Here is a 23,604-nt window from a genome sequence, read left to right on the forward strand (position 1 = left end):
AGCAATGGCCCTTAAGGGAGACATTTAAAACCCAAAGTACAGGACACATCCCCAAGCAGATCCAGCCAGACCTACTTCATGTTGAAACTGAGGGCAGGTGAAAGGGCCTTCAAAAAGCTCAGGGAAGCCTCTTTGGCACATTAAACCAGAACCAAAGGGATAGCACAATTTATGTTTTATTCAAATTTATTAAAAAATAAACTACAAGAAACTGTACAAGAAGCAAATGAAGGCACTGGCTTGGTGGGAAGAAAACCATCCTAAGGAGCACGGGCCCTCGGTAGGCAGGGTCTTGTGCTGCTCTGTCACAGGCTTTGAGAATGTTCTGGAAAAGTTTGCAAACACCTCTAAGTTGCTCTTTATCTAAAAGGGGGAAGAAACAGTCCAGAAACATAACTCATGCCAAAACAGCAATAGTTTTGGTAAAGTCAGTCATCTGAACACAACCCCAGTCTTCTAATGAGCCTTAGACAGAGGTCTGGCCAAGAAGCGAGCTCTAGAGGGGGGCAGAAGAATAAATACAGTCGTTTAACACCACAGCCTCAGCCCAAGGGCTCACTGAGCTATCATCCTATGCCCACAGGGCACTAAGCCCCTGGTGGAAATGGGAGGTGAAGCGGGCTCAGAGTGGTGACCAAGTCTCGCCAGACACAGAGGGTCCTGTGCCGGCCTCAGAACTGCTGTAGGATCAGCTTGCGTTTCAGGTCACGGGTGAACTTGTTGATTTTGAAGAGGTCGCTGTCATAGAAGGCAGAGAGGTTGTGGATATTGATCTGCCTGGCCTGAAGAAAGAACGGCATCAGAGCCATTAGCAGGGGAAGATAACAGCCCTCACCTCCGGAAGGAAGGAAGGGCTGTGTTGGTTCAGAGTTCCAAACCAGAGCTCCACCAGCCCCACAGGCACTCGGTTGGACAAGGCTGCTGGTACCCGTTTCTCCGTGCCTATCTTTAGCTCAATTGCCTGTTACCTGATGGTACACCAAAAATGGCCAAGAGCTCCCCAGAGCATCAAGCCCTGCCCCTGCCCTGTTCTTGCATACCTTGTCCATCAGGTCCTTCTCAGGTATTTCAATCGTGTCCTGCTGGGCCCCAAAGCGGTTGCGTTGGTATGTCACCTGCTCAGCCACCAACTGCTTCAGTATGAAGAGCAGCAGATCATTGTTATCTCGCCGGAAGGAGAGATACCGGGCAAAAGTCTGTGAGAAGAGGACAGGGGTCAGAAGCTCACTTGCTAGTCTTGTCAGGCCTCCTCCATGGCGTAAGGGGCTCCCACAGCTAACCAAGGCTCCAGGCCATTTTCTAGTCCCTAAAACAGGCCAGGAACCTGGCCTCAGCCAAACCCACCTTGCGCATGCTCCGCATGACGCTGAACTTTTGGGTGTCAATGAAGCTCTCCAGCATCACGCGGATGGCCATGTTGACATCGTCTTCCATCACGTAGTCCCGTAGGTGCATGCGCGCATGGGCCTCTGCCATGCGGATCATGGACTCGATGTGGCGCACCGTGATGGGAATACTGCCCGTTGCCTGCAGAGGAACAATGTTGAGGCTTTCCTCAGGAAGAGGAGGAGGCAGACGGTACCGGGGACAAATGCCAGGCAACCAGAGCCGAGGTGGCCAACGGAGCAGCATCTCCAGCACGCTCAGCTCCAATGTCAGGTGCAAATCCTGGCCTGTGGCCACCACTGGTACCACTGCCTATTCTGCCCTTAGCTTGTGTGCCTCTGGTCGGTTATTCCTCTGTCTAGCTTACGTGCAGCATTACATGATCCAGAAAGATGGTGGATACTGTTAAAGTAGAAAAGACAAAAACAAAACCCCGCAAACGAAATAACCAGCTGGCCTCTTAGTGAGGTGTTATAAGATAGCCAGTGGCCTTGCGATCTGGTACCAAAAGGGGAACTCAAACCAGCTAGTACAGAACTATAGCAATCAAAACACTACAACACTCTTGTACACAGTTAAAGTTCATCTGTAACTCAATGGTTAAGAAGTAGAATACCTTTTTTTTTCAGTGCTGGGGAAGGTACTAAGTCCATGCAAGGAAAGCACTCACCGCAGAGTGGCGCCAAGCCCCAGAACTCTCCCCCTCATACAGCCTGCTCTGACCCCTCCTGTGGGTGGGTCAGGAATCCAGCACAGTGCCCCACCGGCTCACCATGGACTCCTTCCTCAGGTCGCTGTACATCCTGGCCACTTTGTCCTGGTCCATCTGGTTGAGCTTTGGGCGGACCCTTTCCTTGGCGTAGATGATATACTTCTTCAGGACCTCCTGAGGCAGGGGCTCCACGCCGTATGTGTTGGGCATGGCTGGCTCCAAGGTGTTGGTCAGCCCCTCGTCCTTCTTGTTGCTGGGGTGGTGTCTGACGTGGCTGCCAACCACAAAGCGGGCGAGCATCTCATCCTAGGACAAGAGAGCAGGAGAGCACAATAAGGGTGTGGACAGGAAGGCAGGAAAAGCTACCCAGCAAGGAGAGTGACCGCCACACTTGACCGAGGCTCAGCGGGCTCACGGACACAGAGAGTGAGGCTGGACTTAGAGAGGGGGCAGGAGAGCCGTGCACCGGTGACAATCCCAGCTACTCAGGAGCAGAGACAGGACTTGAACCCAGGGATTGAGAAAAAAAAAATCTTAAGTCTTAAAAACTAAACAGAAATAAAAACAAAAAAGATAATGGACAGTAATAAGCTAAGGGGAAAAAAATGGAACCATGGTGAATGGAGTGGCCAAGCAGCCTCTCACCACAGGAGAATCTGTGAGGCATCTGTGGGGAAAAGGGCAGGCACTCCAGGGGAAGAGCACACTGAAGGCCCGGGGTGACCTCTTGGGAGAACAGGCGAGGGGTTCAGTTAACGTGAAGACGGCAGCTGCAGAGCGCCTGGGGCAGTGCACAGCAGCTCCCTCCACGCAGCAGGTGCACGGTGGGTGTGGAACATGTGCTGGCCACAAAGCAGAGCTTTAGTGGGCCGCCGTGGGGGACAGGTGCCGTGCAATTGGCAGGCAAGTGTGTCACTAGACTGGGTAGGCAGCCAGGGAGGACCTGGGTGACAAAGGTCAGGGTGACACCTGGGTATGGGGACGTGTCCACTGCACAGCCCAAGCTTCAGGCAATGACCCAGAACCTACAGGTGGCACCAGGGATATGGGGATGTACCTGAACTGGATCAACAGTGTCCCTCACCACACACAGGACATCAAAGCGGGAGATGATGGGCTCTGTGAGGTCTACGTTCTCTGAGAAGGTCAGTGAAGGGTCGTAGCGGCCCCCTGAAAGATGAGGCGGCAAGTTCTCAGTATATATATCCACCCACCCACCAACCAATCCATTCAATCACCCGCCCATCCATCCATCCACCCGCCCATCCATCCATCCATCCATCCATCCATCCATCCATCCATCCATCCATCCATCCATCCATCCATCCATCCAAGGCTCTGGAACCTTTTCCAGGACCAGGGTGAGTCTAGGGCAGAGGTGGGTATGGGGAGGAAGGGAGGGGATTGGAGACACTATGCCCTATTCCATTAGAACCACAGCTGCTCCAATGGGCCCCTGGGTGCTAGTCACCTACTGGCTGGGCATGGGTACAGCTCCAGCCCCATTTGGACAAAGGATCAAAGCACCCAAAGGTGGTGTAAGGAACAGATGGACGATCAGCCCTCATTCCCAGGTCCTTCCCCCTCTGCCCCACTCTGCTGCCATTCCCAGGCCTGTACTACACACAGCAGGCATACCTATGGGGTTGGCGGCAGCTATGACGGTGCAGCGGGCTTGCAGCGAGGTAACGATGCCGGCCTTGGAGATGGAGATGCTTTGCTGTTCCATGGCCTCGTGGATGCTGGTCCTGTCCTGGTCATTCATCTGCACAACACGGGGCATCACAGGAGGCACTGACACGCTCTAATGAAGCCCTCCCACCAGAGAGCTCAGCCCTAGAGCCCAGATACCCACCTTGTCAAACTCATCAATGAGACACACACCCCGGTCGGCCAGAACCAGGGCTCCAGCCTCCAAGGTCCACTCTCTGCTGACAGGGTGCCGCTGAACATACGCGGTAAGACCCACGGCGGATGCACCCTGGCCGGTGGTGAAGATGGCACGGCTAGACACTTTCTCAATGTATTTGAGGAACTGGGACTTTGCTGTGCCAGGGTCCCCACATAAGAGCACGTTGATGTCACCTCGAACCTTGTGCTTTCCACCTGCAGGAAGAGGTTGGGATGGAGACAAATGTGTGTGGATGGGAAGGAGGGTCAGAGGACAGGCTAGATCCTCAGCAACGCAGGGGTGCCCATCCCCGGGGCCCTAGTCCAGATGGATGCGCTACAGAGCTTAGGGACACAAGCAAAACAGCACATGAATCACAAAACCCTGAGTGTGCCCTGCGCACCAGAGAGGGGGTGAGACCAGACCACAGGCAAGCAGCAGAGACCAGACCACAGGCAAGCAGCAGAGACAGCTCACAGGCAAGCAGCAGAGACAGCCCACAGGCAAGCAGCAGAGACAGCTCACAGGCAAGCAGCAGAGATAGCCCACAGGCAAGCAGCAGAGACAGCCCACAGGCAAGCAGCAGAGATAGCCCACAGGCAAGCAGCAGAGACCAGACCACAGGCAAGCAGCAGAGACAGCCCATCAGAGTGGACCAAGGTGAACAAAGTCCACGCCCCCTGCAGCTTCTTGTTAACTGTTATGTTTAAAGCAAAGACCCTTTAATGCCCTCAGTGAGAGCGGGAAGGCGGGGGTTGGGGGGGCTCACCTGGGTTCTTGGGCTCCCCTCCAAACAGGGCCAGAGCCAGGCCTCTCTTGATGTCTTCATGCCCATAGATGGACGGAGCAATGCTGGCAAAAATCTGAGGGACAGAGGGAGACCATGAGACAGAACCTGACAGGCATGTAAGAAACTCAAGTTCCCGCCTTGATTCTCTCAATGACCGACTACCATCAGGGCAGTGAAAAGCCAAATAAACTTTTTCCTCCCCAAGCTGCTTTTGATCACTGTACAGTAGACCCCAGTCAAAAGGAGCTGGGCCTTTCTTTGCCCTTCTGGTACACGAAATCTTCTGTCACATCACGAAGGCCCTTCCTTGCCTAGGTAACCTTTGATCTTAGAGTCCAGACAGAACTGGGGCTGTCCCCCGAAACGAGCCTGCCACCCAGGCCCATGCTCTGAGGCTCCTCCCAGCGGGTGGGGTGCCTGGTCCCAGGTGTCGCCCTGCCGGCCACCTGCCTTCTCTCCGATCTGCTGATCCTTGGAAAGACTGGTGATCATCTTCACGTCTTCATCAGTGAGCTCACCCACAGCTACTTTGTTGTCCTTCTTGGCAACATGGTTGGCCAAGATGATAGTGGCGAAGACTGGGAAGCCATTGGCGGTGTTAAGTGAGCCATCATAGTTATTGTGGTAAATGCCGGTCAGCTCCTGGGAAGGGGCGGTCACAAGTCAGAGGGTGCAACCGACATCCTGAGCCAAGGTCAGGCACACATCCACGCTGCTTTCCCTGTCCCCACCCCACGCTCCCGACACTGCAAAGATGGACAACCCGACGAGTCCAGAAACATGAGCTTTGTCCCACTGTGCTTTACACAGGAGCGTGAGGGGCAGAGGAAGGAGCTATTCGTTAACGGCTTCATCCTCGACTTGGCACAACAACAAAGTGTTAGTGAGGTCATTCAAGTTGTGTCCTTGGGAGGAGCTATCTAGACCCTGACCCATCCCCCAGTTCTCTCTGCTTTCTAGCTCCATGAGGGCAGCTACCTCCACAGCCACAGGCCCAAAGGCCATGAACTAAGGCCTCTGGCACTGACCCAAGATAAACCTTTCCTCCTGTACTATCACAGCAAACCAAGCAACACCCGCTACTCCAACTGCAAGAGAAAAGCTCTCGTCCTGACTCACGAAGAGCTGGTGCCAGGCTGAGCTGGCCCATGGACACGCCCTTCACCTGCCCCCAAGACCCCGGTCCTGGAGGAGGAGGACGAGACACCCCTTCTGCCGGGGATGGGAGAGGAGGGGCGAACGTGTGGGGGTGTTGGGGGGCACGGTTCTGGCGCGCGAGAGAGGGGAGACCACCGATTGGAGGCCTCCCTGCCTCTCTCCTTTTTCCTCACCCACCTGACCTGCCTCCTCCACCCTCTGAGGGGCCTCAGCAGGACAGGCGTGAGGCGGGTGTGTGTGTGCCACCAGGTGCACAAAGAAACCCACGGCAGACCGCAACCCCTCACCCCCCATGGAGCCCCCCTCCAGTGGCCAGAGCAGACACTCCCAGTTCCTAACATGCACTCACTATCTCGTCTCCTGGCTTGCAGCTGTCCACCAGATCAGCAAGGAGAATGGCATCCTTGGAGCGGGGCAGCCGGCCAGCCGCCACCTTGCCGGGACTCTCCTGGATGCGGATACGTTGGTAGTTCTGATAGATGGTCTGCACAGGACAAAGAAGATCATGGTTCCCACATAGCCAACCGCTCTCCTCAAAGCATAGCTTTCCCGTGTGCTCTGACCTTACTGCAGGCCGCGAAAGCCAGAGACCAAAGGGCAGGCCAGCCATGACTCAGCAGGTCTCTTCACAGGCCACCACCCCTAGGCTGTGTCTTCCTCCCCCTGGGCTCCAGCATCTGCTCTACCCCGAGGCTAGATTCACCTGTGTCTACACCTCAGGGTGATCCTCGACAGAAGGCGATGCTGAGCTCTGACCTTATGAGGGTCACACTGGGCCACGTGTATGCAGCATCTACATACAGCAGCACACACAAGCGGCAGAGCGAGACCACGCACACGGCAGAGATGTGCCATGTTCCATAACAGCCCACCAGTTCATTTACTATCCAAAGCGGAGACAACATGCTACAGACTGGGCTGCAAATGTCCCCCGTGGCCTATTTGTAGGGCACTGATTCTTCAGTCCACATACGAGACGATGGAGCCTTGTGGGAGGTCTTGTGGGAGGTGTGCCCCTAAAGGGGACTATAGGACACTGGCTAGTCTCTTGTTCTCTTCTGTGTCTCTGATGTGAGAAGAGCAGCTTGCTATGCCACACACCATGTCAACTGACCCCAAGTGCGACTCTAAAACCAAGCCATAAATCAACTCTTCTTCAAATCAGTGACACCAGGGGTTCAGTACAGGCACCCAGAGCTGACTGACCTACAAGACAGAGTGGCTAAAGGAGCAGACGCTCAGGTGGTCATGGTGGTGCACACCTCTAAGCCCAGAGGTCCAGAGGTAAATTTAGGTAGATGTCTGTGAACTTGAGGCTAGTCATGGCTACATAGTAATAAGCCCCTGCCCCAGTAAAAGGAGCACACGATCACATCTATATGCTTGCCTGATCCTTAGGACACTGCCACACAGGAGACCTTAGACAATCAGGCCTCCAAATACCTGTTTTTCCACAAGAAGAGAGAGCCTCGGAACCTCCCTTTCAAAATGTAATCAAGACTAAGACCCAAGGAACACACACTGGGCAGCCAGCAAGGCCAGCACACACTTGACCCCACTCGCTAATCCCCACTCAGTACAGCTCAGTGTCCTGGGGCCAGAGTCTAGGTTAGAAACACAGCTAAGGTGGGGCTGCAGAGGACGGAGAGGGCACAGCTAGGTGCGCCTTGGAGCTGGGTCACCGGGGTTAAAGCAGGCCTGGACTTGAACACTGTCACAGGCAACTTCCTGGCCAGGTCACTCTAAACTTGTACAGAGCCATATTGGGGCAGTCTTGCACTTGGTCAGAGTTTGACTTTGGTCAAGGTTAACTTCTCCCAGTTAGCCAGGATTCTGCTCCACTTAGGGTGGAGCGCACGTAGTAAAGGTTAAGTTCATTGTTCTTCCTGGTATAGGGATTCCTGAATTAAACAGGTGACCCACCCAGCTGCCGGAGCAGTCAAGACGAAGACCTCCAAGAGAAGCTAGACAACTTCCACCGGAACTCAGCCTGGAGTCTGGGGGGAGGGTTTGCCCAAACTGTTAAAAGGTCCGGCGCCATTAAAGTTTACGGCTTTGATCAGTGAACATTGACTTAGCCGTACGGTCTTTTCGCCGCTCTTCCCTATGACCCCAAAATTCTCTCAACAGGTAACCCGGTTTACATGTAGCTGCTGGCGGCTACATAGTGGCGCCTGAACGTGGGAAGACCTGGCACGAGAGAATTTCTTGAGGTAGCCCTATCCAGCGAAGCTTCGCAGAAAAAGGTGAAAATTAATGGTGTCCGCACGGTAAGCAACATAGAGGGCAAAACTAGCGCTAGTGAATTCGTGTCTATGGTTGTGAGTGCAGGAATGGATACAGTTTTTCAAGCATACTGCGTGGACCCAGCGCAGGACTGCTTGGGTTGATAAGATAGGGAAATATGGGGAAGGAATTTGGTAGGCATTTGCCCAAAGCTCGTAAGAGCTGATTTCGGCGAAAAGAAAGGGGTTTTTAAAAATAGGCATATGTCCACAGCTTCTAAGAGCTGTTTAAAGAGGAAAATGGATGCAATTGCTTAACAAGCACGCTTAACTTTCTGTGTATCTTTCCGTGTTTGTCCCGGTGCACCGACTGTCTATGTGTATGTTTATGTCCTCTCTGTGTCTTTGTGTGAATGACTGTTTCATGTTTAAAAGAAAAATTGGTAAAGATTACATCTGCTGGTAACCTCTTGAGCTAGCCACAGTTTGTGTGGGGATTGATTCAAAGCCACGCCGCGACAGCGCAGCTCACTCAAGAGGCAAGCGTGGCTGGGGAAAAAGCCGCTCTTAAAAGCCCAGAAACCTCGAGATTTGGGAAGACCTTGGTTTGGCTTGTGAAATTCATGTAGTCGCTTTATACATGTTTCTAATTGGTTTTAATGATATAAGGCTTTACATTTCTTGACTAAAGAGTTATAAATTAATTGGTTATTATGTAAAAGGTATAGTGTTATTAAGAAAAGGTTAGTTTAAAAACTGGTGATTCAGTGTTAGAGCTATCTTAACTAACTACACGTGGCCTAACGCCACTCATGCTTTGTTCTTGTTTATAATTGGATTTAAAGGTATATTTTGCATGTCTTGACTATAGAGTATTGGCTTAAGTCACTGCACATGATTTAAAAGGTATAATGTTATTAACAAAAGTCAGGTTAAGGCTGGTAGTTTAGGGTAGTCGCCATTTTGAACACGTGGCATGACGATTAAGGCTGGTAGTTTAGGGTAGTCGCCATTTTGAACACCACGTGGCATGACGCAATCCAGGAAATACAGGCCTTTGGGACGCTCCTAAATTGGCATGGTGTTTCATGTGAATCTTGGCCTGGAGATTAGACTTAATGAAGATTAAGATTTAAAATATTGTCTCTTTAATAAGTTACACTGTTATACACTTGAACATAAGAACTGGCATACAAACCTTGTGCTGTAAATATGTGTTTGCCATTAATTTTAAAGAAAATAGATTGTTTAAAATTGAGATTTGCTTCCAAAATTACAATTGTGCTCTAATATTGCAAGAAAACATTGAGTTACAATAAAAATCAGTGTGTCATTGGCTGCAGTTTTCAGTTTGCAGGCTCATAATTCTTAACATCTTGTAATTAAGATAATTTTAAGAGTGATACTGCTGTCTCCAAAATTAAAAAGGAGATCTCAGTGAAAATGTATTTGATATCAAGCAGGTTCCTTTGACCGTGGAATTACAGGTTTCTTTTGTTTAATCCTCAACTTCCTTGTAGGTTTGGTTCTGGTCTTAGATAAAAGGCTCAGATTAGAAGATATTTACATTTGAGGAATCTCATACAATGTCCTTGCCAAGGACTCAGGGTGGATCCTAGGGCAGAATTTTTACATTTGAGTTAATGCAAAGCTTAGAACTGCCTCAGGGGAAGCTAGTGAGGAAGTTTTGAGAAATTGTTTCTGCCTTACAGGCCCCACCTAGGGAGTGTTTGGTTTAAAAAAAAAAAAAAAAAAAAAAAAAAAAAAAAAAAAAAAGTTTTTGACTTATCCAGGTGTGGGTTAAAATGCAGTTCAAATCTATGAAAGGTCAAGGAGGCTATAAAAGCATTAACATTTGGCCTGTCTACTCCCTATAAAATTATTGTAAATTTAAAGGGTTGGTTTTTTGCTTTACATTCTGATAATTATAAAAGCATTTGCTTCTAATTTTAAAGAGACAACAAAACAATTTCATTAGAAAGTTTTGCCTCAGGGAATGGCTAACCGCCTTATGTCTTGTGAGAAAAAGTGTTTTGTCTCTGTTTCAATACTAGAAGTTAAGATCTTAAAAATTTCAGTGTATAATGTTCATAGAATGTTTGTTACAGGCCCTTGCTCCTATAGACTTTTAGAATTTTTAGGTAAATGATTTTCAAAGGTTGTTAAGATATATTAATTGGCTTTATCTTATTTACCTCATTTTAAGCTTGCCACAGAAGGTCTTAAACCTCTGTTTTCAAGGTAGGAAACGTTTGTTCCTTGCTTCAAGCAACAATCAAATTTATTATTAATGGTTGGTCTATTACATGGTAAGCATTTTTAGGCAAAATTAATAATTGTTATCCAAAAGATAATTTGTACTATCAGATCACATGTTTATTCCTTTAAGTTTCTCCCTGCTTCAACACAGATACCTGAATTGGGTGCTATAGCAGCTATTTTTAAGATGTTAAAGGTCAAGCTTTTAATAATAGTAGATATACATAGCTCATGGTCTATAATTGCTTAAAATTGGTCCATTTTTAATACTGCTAATTCTTAATATTTACAGTTTATACAAATGTGATTCAAATTTCTAAGAACAAAGGATATGTTCTCTAAATGACTGTCCTTTAGGTATTTGAAATAATTTTATATTTTGTGCACATCAAATTGTAAAGATTTGTTCTTGATGTCCTCAATTTCTACCTCTACCACGTAATGGTGTTAATCCTAGAGGACTTAGTTATTACAGATAAATGATATTCATATTTCTAATTTAGAAGATTAAAAAATATGTACATGTGACTAATGATTCATTTTTAGGCTGTCTAGTTGCAACTGCTCTAACAGAAAAAGCAACTATATTTTATATAATTACATAGTTATTGCCTATGTTATGGTTTATACTTTGTGTTCCAACTTAAATTAATAAAACAATATCTTCTTGGAAGAAAGAAGAGAGGGGAAATTGTGTCCCTGTGCATATAATTTAAATTATGCTTGCATGTTTAAAAAAAAAAAAAATTTTAAAATTTAGATGCCAAGAAACTCCTTGCTAAATGTATATGACATCTTGTAATTAGACATATTGATGTCTAGGTGAAATGAAGGAATTCACTTACTAACATATGCCATGATCCTGATTTAATATTGGGGGAGAAGGCATGTCCTCTGTTTTTTCCACAGAATGCTGCAGAAGATATGCTGACTGTGTGCTTGCTGAATGCCCAGACCATGGTAACATAAGAGCTATATTGGATATATGTTCTTGACTTACCTCAATTGTTAAATGTCCCAGGTTAGATAAATTGCCTAGCTTCAAGCTTTTAGACTTTGTGGGACAGAACATGGAGACTGTTAAGCTAGCTTAGGAAAAATTAATTAAGAAGAGTTAAAATGACTCTTCTCCTTATTGTGCTCAGCTGACTCAACCATAGACTGGTCTAGAAATAATTCCAATTTTGAAGATTCCAATTTTGAAGATGGCTAACAATCTTCAGCCAGCTGTGTTAATTTAACATATAGTCTCCACTTTTCCTGAGAAGTAACAGCTTATTTCTTGATTCACAAGGCTACCTCTCCCACCTCAGAGGCCAAGCTTTGTGTCCTTAAAGTTGTTAATTTACAACTGAATTGGATACTTCTGGGACAAGTTAATCCTATTCCACCTTTAACTCTTGACCTTGTCTGTTAAGCAGACTGGCTGTCTCCACCCAGGCTCACCTGGATGGAGAGATTACATGTCTGTTAAAGACACTTGCAGACCCCCCTGGCTTCAAAACTTACACAAGTGGATCTCCAAAGAGGGAGCCACATAGAACTCAGATCTATGTGTGTTTGTTTATGAACAAACATGGGTACCAGCGAGACGTGCGAGGCAAAGCACTGCATGGGGAGGTGAATTTCTGCTTCTGAGTCCCCAGGAAGTACACCTAATTGCATAGGGGTTAACGTCGAGAGGCTGTCCTTAAAATAATAAGGGAGCCTATTACCCCTCCTCTGAAAAAGACGTTATACAATATTTAAGAGGAATTACGGTCAATGCTTCCCCTCCTGGTTAAGGCCCGCCTTCTTATGAAGGATATTTATCCACTTGTTTTCTACCTCCTCGTGTTCAAATTAATAAAAAAAGGGAGGACATGTACAGAGCCATATTGGGGCAGTCTTGCACTTGGTCAGAGTTTGACTTTGGTCAAGGTTAACTTCTCCCAGTTAGCCAGGATTCTGCTCCACTTAGGGTGGAGCGCACGTAGTAAAGGTTAAGTTCATTGTTCTTCCTGGTATAGGGATTCCTGAATTAAACAGGTGACCCACCCAGCTGCCGGAGCAGTCAAGACGAAGACCTCCAAGAGAAGCTAGACAACTTCCACCGGAACTCAGCCTGGAGTCTGGGGGGAGGGTTTGCCCAAACTGTTAAAAGGTCCGGCGCCATTAAAGTTTTCGGCTTTGATCAGTGAACATTGACTTAGCCGTACGGTCTTTTCGCCGCTCTTCCCTATGACCCCAAAATTCTCTCAACAGGTAACCCGGTTTACATGTAGCTGCTGGCGGCTACAAAACTAGATAGCTCAGAACCACAGAAAGCATCAAGAGTGCTAACACTCCAGAAGCCAGGCAGTAGTGGGGGAGGGGGAGCTTCAGATGAAGACAAGCACAGGCACGCTGTACCCAGGATTTCAGAGTCCAGAGGTATATTGAGTCTCCAAAGCAGGGCTCTGCAGGACCCAAGGTGCTTAGAACCCTGGATACGCCCACAAAAGGCACCAGGAGCCAGCCAGGCCCACCAGATAAGTCAACAGATGGTCCAGGTGCCCATGTGATGGGCAAGTCGTGCTCTAGTGGGGTGAGCAGGAATAAGTGGGCCACTTGCCCATGTCTTTAGAGGTCACAAATGTGGACACACCAAACAGGATCACCTAGTTTCAAATATACTGAATTCTTGAAGCTATGGGACTATTCATTCTGCCGTGTTTAACTGCCTCAGTCTTCTGGCCCTGCAGACGGGCTAGGTCTTGCACACTAAGGACAGCATAGCAGGTCTGGGTTACTCACCTCCTCCATGTTGATCTCAAAGGGCCCAGTCGACTGGCACTCAGGGCAGGAGCCGGGCTTCACCTCCTGGTTCTGAGACTGGCAGAAAGGCCCCAGTATAAAGTTGCACTTGCTACAGTTATACTTGACCATGCTGAGCTGGGGCAGGACTCCGGTGCAGCTGGTCACCACGCCGCTGGTGCGGATCAGCTGGTTCAGGTGCAGCTGCCTCAGGGAGCGCAGCTCCTCCACCAGAGGCAGGTGGGAGATGCGCACATGGATGTGGTTGGTGATGCGGTCATACTTAGGGTACATGGCCAGCACGACCTCCAGGGCGGCCTCATCGAAGATCTGCAGCAGCTCGGCCGGTGCCTCCGGCAGGAAGTACGCCAACACATGCTCCCGGGCTGCCAGGTCTTCATAATTTACCACCAAACTCTCACGGTTCTCTAAGGAGGATAAGGGGTGGGACTGATGCCAGCGTCATGAAGGCAGCCAACATCTTAGAACCCCGCTAGCCAAAGCCCTCTACCCAGACCAAACCTAAGAGGGCCAGAAAGTCCAGTTTGCACCTTGGCCCACTACCTGTGGCTGTGCAACGGAGACCCAAGTAATAATATTAAGAGCATACAAATCTCTGTCATTTCCAGGAGGAACAGAGCTCTCTGGCTACAGAGCAGTGTGCCACAGGCCACAGAAAAGCTACAGACGAGCTAGAGCCACTGTTGGCGGGGCTGCCACACCCCTGAGCTGTCGTACCCTGTAAAGCCAATGCTGCCACACTGAAATGCTACCATTTTTGGATCCAAGTTGAAATGCACAGGCTGGGGAGTGGCTCAGTGGGAAAACACTTGCTAAGAATGTCCTAGGACCTGGGTTCAACCTGATTCTGCAAAAACCAACCAACCAACCCCCAAAACAAACAAACCTTCCAAAAACCAGAACAGGATAGTAATACATTTTTAAGCTTGTCCCCAAACAGCCTAGCTCTGGTGCGGCTGTAGGAGACCTTGGGTTCCCTAGGTTCTGTTCTTGTCACCAAATGTTCCTGTGCATTATGGGGTCAGTGTGGTACAGCAACGCCAGCAAGATACAGAAGTCAGGCTGCCTTCATCCCTCAGTGCTGAGACTGAACCAGGACCTCACTCAAGATGAATGCTGCACCTCTGAGCCTCGCCCCAGCCTATAGGAACATACCTTTGCACATGTCACTGATGCGCTCTTTGAAGACATTGTGGCCATGGCTGTCCACGTGGGTGCGCAGGAAATTCTTAAAGCGGTGGTGGATCTCCAGCCTGGGCCCCGCCATGCTCACCCACTCGCGGACCGTGTGGCCCTTGAGGTCCTCCAGGTTCTCAATACTCTCGATCATCTCTTCATCCTCCTCGCCATCCTCCGTGGCGCGCTCTGCATGGCGGCGCTTGCGGGCAGGCCGTTCCTCGTCTTCCTCGTCGCTGTCTTGGGTAGAAAAGCAGCCCTGTGAGCCTCTCCCAGCGTCCTCTGCACAACACTTGCCGCCCATGTCTTTCCCGCTCCTGAGGCTTTGGAGGTCCAAGCAGCACCTTTGGGATGCCCACCACACATACCATACAGCAGCCCCCGGCGCATGCGTCCCAGGCCTCTGCCAGCCTCGCGGTCCCGCTGCCTCATGGCCCGCTCAGCTGCCTCCCTCTGACTGGCTGTCAGCTCCTCCACATCTTCATCATCCAGGGCCAATCCCTCTGCCTCGTAGACATCGAGCTCTGGAATGGGACGGTAGTCTCTGCAAGAGGCCAACAGTAGACAATGAGTCCCCAAACAACCCACCTGAGAATTAGATCTTACAAGGTTCCTTGCCCGACACCTGCAAACAGGAAGTTGAAAGTCTGAAGAATATGATTTAGGGACTCCATCAAGGAGGCACAACCCCCCCACCCCCCCACCCTGCGCATGGGAAAAGGGAGTCTGTCTACATGCATGAGGTACACAGCCGCAGCGCCACCTGTTGGTGGTATATGGTGGGTGCAGCCAATGCTTCCCCTACATGCAGTCTCCTGACCTGGCCTTGAGAAAAACCTCTAATGGTCAACATTTTCATCAGAAACTAGAAAGCACGAAACTGTCACAATCAGGGAGGAAATGGGGAACTCATGACACAGAACTATGAAAACCTAATAAGTAAAACAGGACATGGCAAAAATCTCTAGAATTCCATAACCCCAGTAGAAATGCAAGTTACTAACGGGCTAACCAAGTCTGCTCTCACAGTGTGACCCCACCTGGGGCTGGAGATGCTCAGTGGTTTAGAGCAATGGGCTTTTTTTTGGAGACAGGATTTCTCTGTGTAGCTCTCTGGATATCCTGGAACTCAAGAGATCTGCCCGTCTCTGCCTCCCAAGTGCTGGGATTAAAGCTGTGTGTGTGCCACTGTGCCTAGCTCACAAACTGCTCTTCCAGAGAATGAGAATTCAATTCCCAGTACCCATACTGGGCACCAGCACTTTCAGAAGTACATACCCACAGATACACCCACATACTATAAAGTAACGTTTTAAATTAAAACAACAACAAAAACATTTTAACTGGGTGTAGTAGTACACGCCCTTCCTCCCATTAGCCTGGGGGCAGTCAGGCAGACCAGAGAGCTTGAGGCCAGTCAAGGCTATGCAGTGAGGCTAAAGGCAACATCCCAAGATGGTCAAGGATAGACCTACAGGGTAGATTATCACTCAACCTTAAAATAGAAGGTGAGGCTGAAGGGCGAGGCTGAATGGTGAATCCTGTTAACATCTCACCAAAGGATAAGGCCACGCCACTCCCATGGGGCCCAGAGGGGTCAGACCCCAAAAGCCAGCCAATGGGAACAGGAAGTCAGTGTTTTGGGGGAAGATTCAGTTTTGAGATGATAAAAACGTTCTGGTGGGATGATGTAGATTAACGCCACTGAGACATATGCTAAAAATGGAGAGGGTGTTTGTTGTGTATTTACAACTGAGGGGCTGGGCTGGAGGCGAGGCTCAGGAGGACCTGAGTTCCCTTCCCAGCACTCGGATCAGGCAGCTCACAGACCAACCGCAGAACTCCAGCTCCAGCAGGGGATACTTCTGGCCTCCTTGGGCATCTCGACACTCATGTGCATAAACACCAGACACTCAAGAATACACGAGTTTTTGGGTTTTTTGTTTTGCTTTGTTTTCTTTTTAAATGGGGGATCTCCAAAGAGCTCTTGACTCCGTTAAGAAAACGGAATTCGGGGCTGGAGACATACTCAGTGAAGAGCACTCACTGGCTGCTCTTCAGGAAGACCTGGCTTCAAGTCCCAGCACCCACATGGTAGCCCACAGCCGTCTGAACTCCAGTTCCAGGGGACCCGATACCCTCACACAGATATACGTGCAGGCGAAACAGAAAATAAAACAGAATTAGAAGAAGCCAAGACCTTGACACCAGAAAGGTCAGAGAGCAGACCCCAGTGTTCAGGGGTCACACCCTCCCTATCTCTGCCTTCTCCTCAACTGAACACAGCCCAGCCAGACTGGCTGCCTGAAAGCTCACACCCGCAGACAGGGCTCAGCTGTCCGAGCAGTCTCTTTCCAGGTGACCCTGGTTAGGTCCTTGACAGGAAGTGCCATGTAACAGAGAGTCAGGCCCAGGTTCCCTGTGGTGCCAGAGTCCCAGAGTCCCCTCAAGGCGGTGCCATCTCATCTTTGAAGGGTGATGTGATTTTATAGTTGATCATCAGGCCTAAAGGGGCAACTGCAGTACAACAGGTTGCAAGCTCTTTCCTCAGTACCACATGGCCTCTCCACAGGAGTGGGCACCTACCAGGGAAACAGACTCCCAGAACTATCCCTTCTTCAGGGTGACTGGCAAAGTTGCCCCTTCCTCTGACCAATATTCTCAAACTACCCTCTCAAAACAAACAGTTTCAAAACACCAAAGGCAAAGCAGGTAGAAGTGCAGACTGGTCCTATGCTGAATGTAATGGTTTCTGAGAGGAGTGTGCTCTCACCCTTAAAGGATCTCAGTCACCTGAAACACACTCAGAGATTCTAGTCTACAATGAAACAGGCCACACGATCTGGGTTTCATCAAATTTCAACTTCAGAAAGCTGTCTTCTGACCTCTGGAGTGCATGCCACAGCATGTATACCCATACACAGACACACAGTGAGCAATGGAATGAAATATTAAAAAAAAAAAAAAAAAAAAAAAAAAAAAAAAAAGCTGGGCAGTGGTGGCGCACGCCTTTAATCCCAGCACTTGGGAGGCAGAAGCAGGTGGATTTCTGAGTTCGAGGCCAGCCTGGTCTACAGAGTAAGTTCCAGGATAGCCAGGGCTACATAGAGAAACCCTGTCTTGAAAAAACCAGAAAACCAAAAACCAAAAAAAAAAAGAAAAAAAGAAAAAAAAGACATTTAAAAAAATGACTGGCTGCTCCTGCAGAAAACCTGGGTTCAGCTGTCAGCACCCACAAGGTAGCTCCCGACCTTGTAACCTCCAGTTTCATACAGTCTGACACTCTCTTCTGGTCTCTGCAGGCATAGGCATGCATGTGGTAAAACAATACATTTTAAAAAACAAAACAAAACAAAACAATGAACTTTGAAAACACCAGAGTGAAATGCTGGCACAAAAAGATGAACACCATGATTCCAATTCTGGTAATATGATTAAAACTGAGATCAGCAGGCAGAAGAGACCACAGTGGGGTGATAAAGATGGCACTCAGAAAGCTTGCACGGACGTCTCTGTGCTGAACTCCTATAAGAATAAGACTTATAATATAGAAATTAGCTTCTTTCCTCACAGACTCTAAGTCAGATAGTCCTCAGACATCTCCAAAGTGTCTCTCACTTTAAAGAGGTTATAAAAACCAGGCAGTAGGGCTGGAGAGACGGCTCAGTGGTTAAGAGCACTGACTACTCTTCCAGAGGTCGGTCCTGAGTTCAAATCCCAGCACCCACATGGCAGCTCACACGCACTCCCTCACACTGGAAGTTCCCTTCCCACACAGCTCCCTTTCTCTTGCTTTATATCATAATCACGTTCCCCTCATCTTCTCCAGACTCCCGACTCAGCATCACCCTAACTAATGTGCGGCTGATTCATCTCACACAAAGCAGCAGTCTTCTTGCCAGATCTGGCGTTCACTGTACCCGTCACTAGACGACCTATGGGCAGGTCACTAAACACATTACGAGTTTTCTGTTATGATAGCCATGACAGAGAGATGAACGAAGGCCACAGGAAAAGAACATTAAAAAAATAAAAAGCCAGGCAGTGGAGGAAGGGTGACGCAGTGAAACCTTGTCTCGAAAAACAAAAGCAACTAGACAAAAACTGAGGTACAAACACAAGAATAAGAGAGGAAGTGACGCAGGAGGCCCCCTGTGAGTAGCTCACTCGGCAGGGAAGCCTGTGACAGAGCAGTCTGTCCGTGGACACTCACTACAGACCTAGTCTCTTCATACCTAGCCTGGCAGTGTGTAAAGCCAAGAACCAAACGGTGCAGAGCCCATGACAGTCCCGGTGATGGCTCATACCCCTCAGGTGTCCCCTACGGAAAGGTATGAAAGGAAGGTGGCACAAGGCTCCTGAGTGCCACATGACTGGTCACATTCCAGCTGTAACTGTGGTAAGGCTGAATCAGAGATCTCCCTACCTACGGGCAAAGCGTACGCTGTTTCCTAACAGCCCCAGTCACCTTCTGTAATTCTGCTTTCAAACCTGAACATCTGTGACCCAGAGCCTCATGCAGGCTGGGTGCGAGTTTGCTGATTGAACCATCTTTTTGAGTTGGCACCACCCTTCAGAGCAGACTCTGCAGGTCCTCTTCTCCTGGGCTGGGGCTTGCCTGGCTCTGAGGATCTAGTCTGAGGTGTATACAGCGAGCTAAATGCATCTTCACAGTGGCTCATGAACACCCCCCCCCCCATCCCAACCAAGCCACACTCAAAGTCAAAGTCACCAGGTTGGTTCATACACTCAGGGCCAGGCCACCACACTAAGCCACCTCTCCACAGCCTAGACTGTAAATACCTTTCCATGCCATCACCAATGAGTTCCTCTCCATCCTCTTCTTCCTCCATGGGCCCCTCCGTGCCCAACAGCCCCTCAGACTCATCCTCAAATGGGGGGAGGTCTCTGCCAGGGCTGGAGGTCAGGGCATCCCCTCGTCTGGAGCTGCGGCCTGGGCTGGAGGTGAGGGGATCACTGATCCGGCGCCGCTGAGGGGCAGGGCTAGATGCTGAGAAGGACTCAGAAGACTCCTGCAAGAGGGACAGTCTGCCATCAGACACTGGAGGACCACAGGCTGACACCCTCCTGGTTACCATGGGGCCTTGCCACAGTCTGTTGCCTGTACACTATGCCTTGTTCTCAAGGACACAGAAGCCCCTCAGATCACTCTGTGTCTCTTAGGGAAAACCTGGAGGTTATGTAGTTTTTTTATAACCTGTTTATAATCTATTTTCACACCCCACTCACCCCAAACCCCACAATATGCTGGGTGCAGGAACATGAGGTGAAGATTAAAAGTCATCAAGGAACACTGTTCTAGAACTGAATGGTGGAAAGAACGGATCTTTAACCTTTAATGAGTCACGAAAACGCTAACAGTAAAAGTAGGAAGGCCAGGTCTGATGTCACAGGCATGTAATCCAGAATACCAAGGGGCTGAGGCTCGCCCGAGGATCACCACGTTCAAGGCTAACCCGCACTACAGAGCGAGTTCAACCCCAGCCTGTGTTACTTAGTGAGACCCTTTCTATTTCTTTCTTTCTTTTCGAGACAGGGTTTCTCTGTGAAGTCTGGCTGTCCTGGAACTCACTCTGTAGAACTCAAAGATCCGCCTGCCTCTAGCTCCCTAGTGGTGGGATTAAAGGCATACGCCTCCACCGCCCAGCCATGAGTCTCTCAAGAGAGTAGTGGTGCACGCAGCTACGTGGTAGCCCGCTTTCCCTACAAGCGCGAGGTTCTGGGTTCCATTTCCTGCAACCTCACCACCAAATGTGCGTGGAGACCCGGGGCCTAAGGACACACGAGGGGGAGGAGAGAAGACCCGTCCCAGACTGGCGCAGTGGCCCCGCACTCAGGCCTGCCACTGGAGGGAGATACCAGCCAAGCAAGCCGAGACCGCTGAATCCCGCCCGCCCGGGACCAGCCCGCTCCTCACCGCCATCCCTGCGCTAGGTCCACCGCACCAGCTGCCACCGGTTTTCGCGCGAAAACTGGATCACGTGACCAGCCCTAGCCCGGGAAGCGCCAGGAGGAACCAGACGTCACGACGTCTAGGGCGGAAGGAGGGCTAGAATGTTTGGGCACGCCCACAGCATGAAGCCCCGCCCCACTCCCTGGAAACCCGCCCACAGCTTCCAAAAGGCTGAGCCTACACCTCCTGTTCTCTTAGGCTTAATTAACCCTTCAGAGTTAAGGCGACCAAGTGGGACTTTGGGTCACTGGTGGCTCTGAGGACCAATCCGGTCTTCTAGCGTGTGACCTTGGTGTCGGTATGAGACTGTTTTCTGATTTCTTCCAGACTTGGTATCAACCTCTCCCAAGGCTCTGAAGTTCAATCCTTCAAGCACCCAGGCTGCTGTGGACTTTTATCAAATAAGGAATCGTACTTGGCTGGGCTTGGCAAAGGTGAGGCAGTAGCGGGCAGGTTGGAGAGTATGTAGGGATTACCAGTCTCTTGGTTCACAGTTTGTGATGCCCAGGAAAGGTGGGAGAGCTCAGATTGCAGATTTGCAGTCTGTCTAGGAGTTGGAACTCTGTCCTGACTTGAGGTCACCTGAGGGGTTTGTGGGATCGAGGTGTAGGATGAACCAGTAGCTGTCACCTGGCGTGGTGGGTGGAGACTGGTTGGATGCTTCCAGTGAGAGGACTGTGGCTGTTCCTACAGTCCTAGGCATCTGGTTCTCAGTCACAGGGCAGGATGGGACTTCCGCAGTATGTACAGCAGGAATAATGCCATCAGAACCTAGAGTAGGGCAGAGAGGAAATCAGGAAGGAAGCTCAGAAGGTGGGATTCGAAAGCCTTATAGTACAAGAGATACCCCTAGGTGCTAAAGGGTGTCTTAGGGAGATGGGCTAGTAGTTTGGCCTCTGAGACAGGAATCCACAGCCCCTTTCCTGCTGGAGCTCCCCCTCAGCTGGATGCTACCATGCTACCCAAAGCAGCATTCAGATTCAGGAAGGTACTGCACCAATATGCCAGAGACTCAAGATAAATAAATAAAAAACATATAATGCCACCATAATAGGATATGTTCTTTGAAATGCTGACTGAGTCTCCTGCAAGCTCCAATGGTGTGACAAGCCCTAATGATGTGACAAGCCCCCAGTTTTTCAAAAGACTTACCTTCCTCCCTTTATAGAATCTCATTACTGGCCTGCCACTCATGCTTACCCATCCTCACTAGTAGGGTGTCATGGGCAAGACAAACCAGAGCCACAGTCTTCGAAGAGTCCAAGTAGCCTGGGCCCTGCCAGACGGCAGAGAATGGTGGAGTCTCCACAGGCCTGGAAGGATCCTGCGGGTGGGTAATCCCTTTACTGGAATGGGATAGAAAGAGGTGTGGTTTGTAATTTTTAAAGACCAGAACAGTGAGTGAAATTGACATAGGAGGGTCCCAGTGTCCCAACATGCTTTAGGTTCCCAGGACTGGCACAGCTGTCCACACCCTGCACGGGTGCAAGCTGGGAACACTACCTGACAGATCCCCATTCATGCAACTCCCTGGATGCCACACTGTCCTGTGTGCAGAGGCCAAGGCCATGGCGGAGCCACTGCCTCTGCTGCCAGAGGGAACAAGGCATTTGATGAGGTCCATTACTCAACAAATGTCATAAAATCTCCCAGACATCTACACACGGAGCCCCAAATCCCAGAGTGTGAAATGCAGAGTAACATACTGTTATCGTTTTTCAGAGACAGAGCCCTGGTTAGCCTCAAACTTGAGACAATATTTCTGTCTCAGCCTCTAGAGCATTGCAAGCATGTCACCACACCACACCCTGCTTGCTTAGTCCCTAGGTTCTTGTGACTGAGAGTGGGGTTTGGGGACAAGCGCAGGAGAAAAGGCTTAGCACTTATGAGCATGGATGCCTTTAGAAGCCATGAGTTCAGTTCCTGTGGCCCTTCTGACCCCTAGAGGTCAAGGGAGGGCCAAAGACACGTTTTGTTGTTGTTGTTGTTGTTGCTGTTGCCATTATTCCTAAGCAGGGCACTGTATTTTCTTGGCAGGAAGTTGAGAGCTCTTGGTGTTTTTCACTGTGGCTGTTACACAACTGCTGGCCTTGTAGGCAGGCGGGCACAGCCAGCTTCTCTGGCTAAGACCAAAATGGACAAATGGGCCTAACCTGGAAGTCTCAGGGAAGGCAAGTCTCATACCAATCACAAAGAGGCCCAGGCTCATTCCAGTCCTACTGTGCCCAGGGCCGGGCAATCCTGGGATCCTATAATAAACAGGTGCCTACACCTTTAGCCAGCACTGAGTCACCTCTTAAGGTGTTGCTGAGACATACTGCCTCTCCCCTTCCCCGCTCCCCCCATGCCTGAGAAGGGGCAGGCATGCCAACACCATCTCTTGAGGGAGAGACCAGGAAGCTCTCAGCGAAGAGAGAATGTGAGAAGCCAGGCCTAAAGATGCATGCAGAGAGAAAGGCCCAAGGGCAGCCACAAGTTTGAATATACAAGGCCTATAGCTACTATGGCTGGCCAAAGGTGCACAGGAGATGACCTGGATGAGGCCTCCAAGCTGCCCTGGGGGTGTCACACACCACAGAGGCGCCCGAGGGGTAGTTGGGTGGGAATGGGACAGTCAGGGAAGACTGTCCCTCTGGAAGGAAGGCACCTGCTTAAGCAAGAGATCTGGTGTGGCCACTTCCTAGCCCTATGGCTTTGGACTCATTGCCTTAATCCCTTCAAGAAACGTCAGGTTTCTTCTGCAAAACGCAATTAATGGCACCCAGCCTTCAGGGTGACTGAGACCGGGACTGGAGTCCTGTAAACACCAGATCCCTTTGAAGAAGGCAAGCAAACGGCGTCCGAGGAAGAGATGCCCTCCCTTTCCTCCTTCCTGGTCCAGGTGACCAGAGGTCACTATTATGGAGCGCTGGTCCCTTAGGCTCCACCCTCAAAGACATAGGGCGACCCGGTCGGAGAACCGGAGCTGACCGCCGGAAGATGCGGGGCAAAGGAAGAGCGTGCTCGACGCGCTTCCCAAAACGTTTTAGGGGTGTGCTGTGCAGAAAAAATTCTCCCGTTTGAAGTTTCTGTCATCCACACTTTGGTTCGCTTCGACTGAGGTCCCTTTAAGAGCTCCGCGGGCCACCTCGCCCCCCTGAGGAATTTTATTGGTCTGTTCCACTCCTGTGGGTGGGATCCCGTTACCATAGGCTGCTGGAGGCCGAGGGGCGGGGAATGAATGCACCAACAGGGGTT

The 23,604-nt window shown here is 49.9% G+C and overlaps 1 protein-coding gene across 1 annotated transcript; it reads right to left on the minus strand.

Moving 5' to 3' along the window:
- Positions 1-160: 160 nt before the first annotated feature.
- On the minus strand, positions 161-20,439 carry Mcm2 (minichromosome maintenance complex component 2). Its single transcript, XM_052174293.1, has 15 exons — positions 20,332-20,439; positions 19,197-19,426; positions 14,762-14,937; positions 14,373-14,633; positions 13,197-13,624; positions 6,287-6,421; positions 5,230-5,421; positions 4,759-4,852; positions 3,954-4,204; positions 3,737-3,863; positions 3,156-3,268; positions 2,159-2,404; positions 1,345-1,527; positions 1,041-1,196; positions 161-782 (listed from the first exon to the last, which is right to left on the minus strand). Exons 1-15 carry the CDS (start codon positions 20,335-20,337, stop codon positions 672-674), a joined length of 2,709 nt encoding a protein of 902 aa, XP_052030253.1. The 5' UTR covers positions 20,338-20,439; the 3' UTR covers positions 161-671.
- Positions 20,440-23,604: the final 3,165 nt, after the last annotated feature.

Source organism: Apodemus sylvaticus, chromosome 2 (assembly GCF_947179515.1).
Source record: "Apodemus sylvaticus chromosome 2, mApoSyl1.1, whole genome shotgun sequence".
Taxonomy (NCBI): domain Eukaryota; kingdom Metazoa; phylum Chordata; class Mammalia; order Rodentia; family Muridae; genus Apodemus; species Apodemus sylvaticus.

What these genes read in the sequence shown, in the direction of transcription:
- Mcm2 (XM_052174293.1), bottom strand. An exon ending in GCGCCGGGGGCTGCTGTATG is followed by an intron (nt 14,634 to 14,761) that starts GTATGTGTGGTG and finishes TTTCTACCCAAG; the next exon opens with ACAGCGACGAGGAAGACGAG. An exon ending in TCATGCGGAGCATGCGCAAG is followed by an intron (nt 1,197 to 1,344) that starts GTGGGTTTGGCT and finishes CTCTTCTCACAG; the next exon opens with ACTTTTGCCCGGTATCTCTC.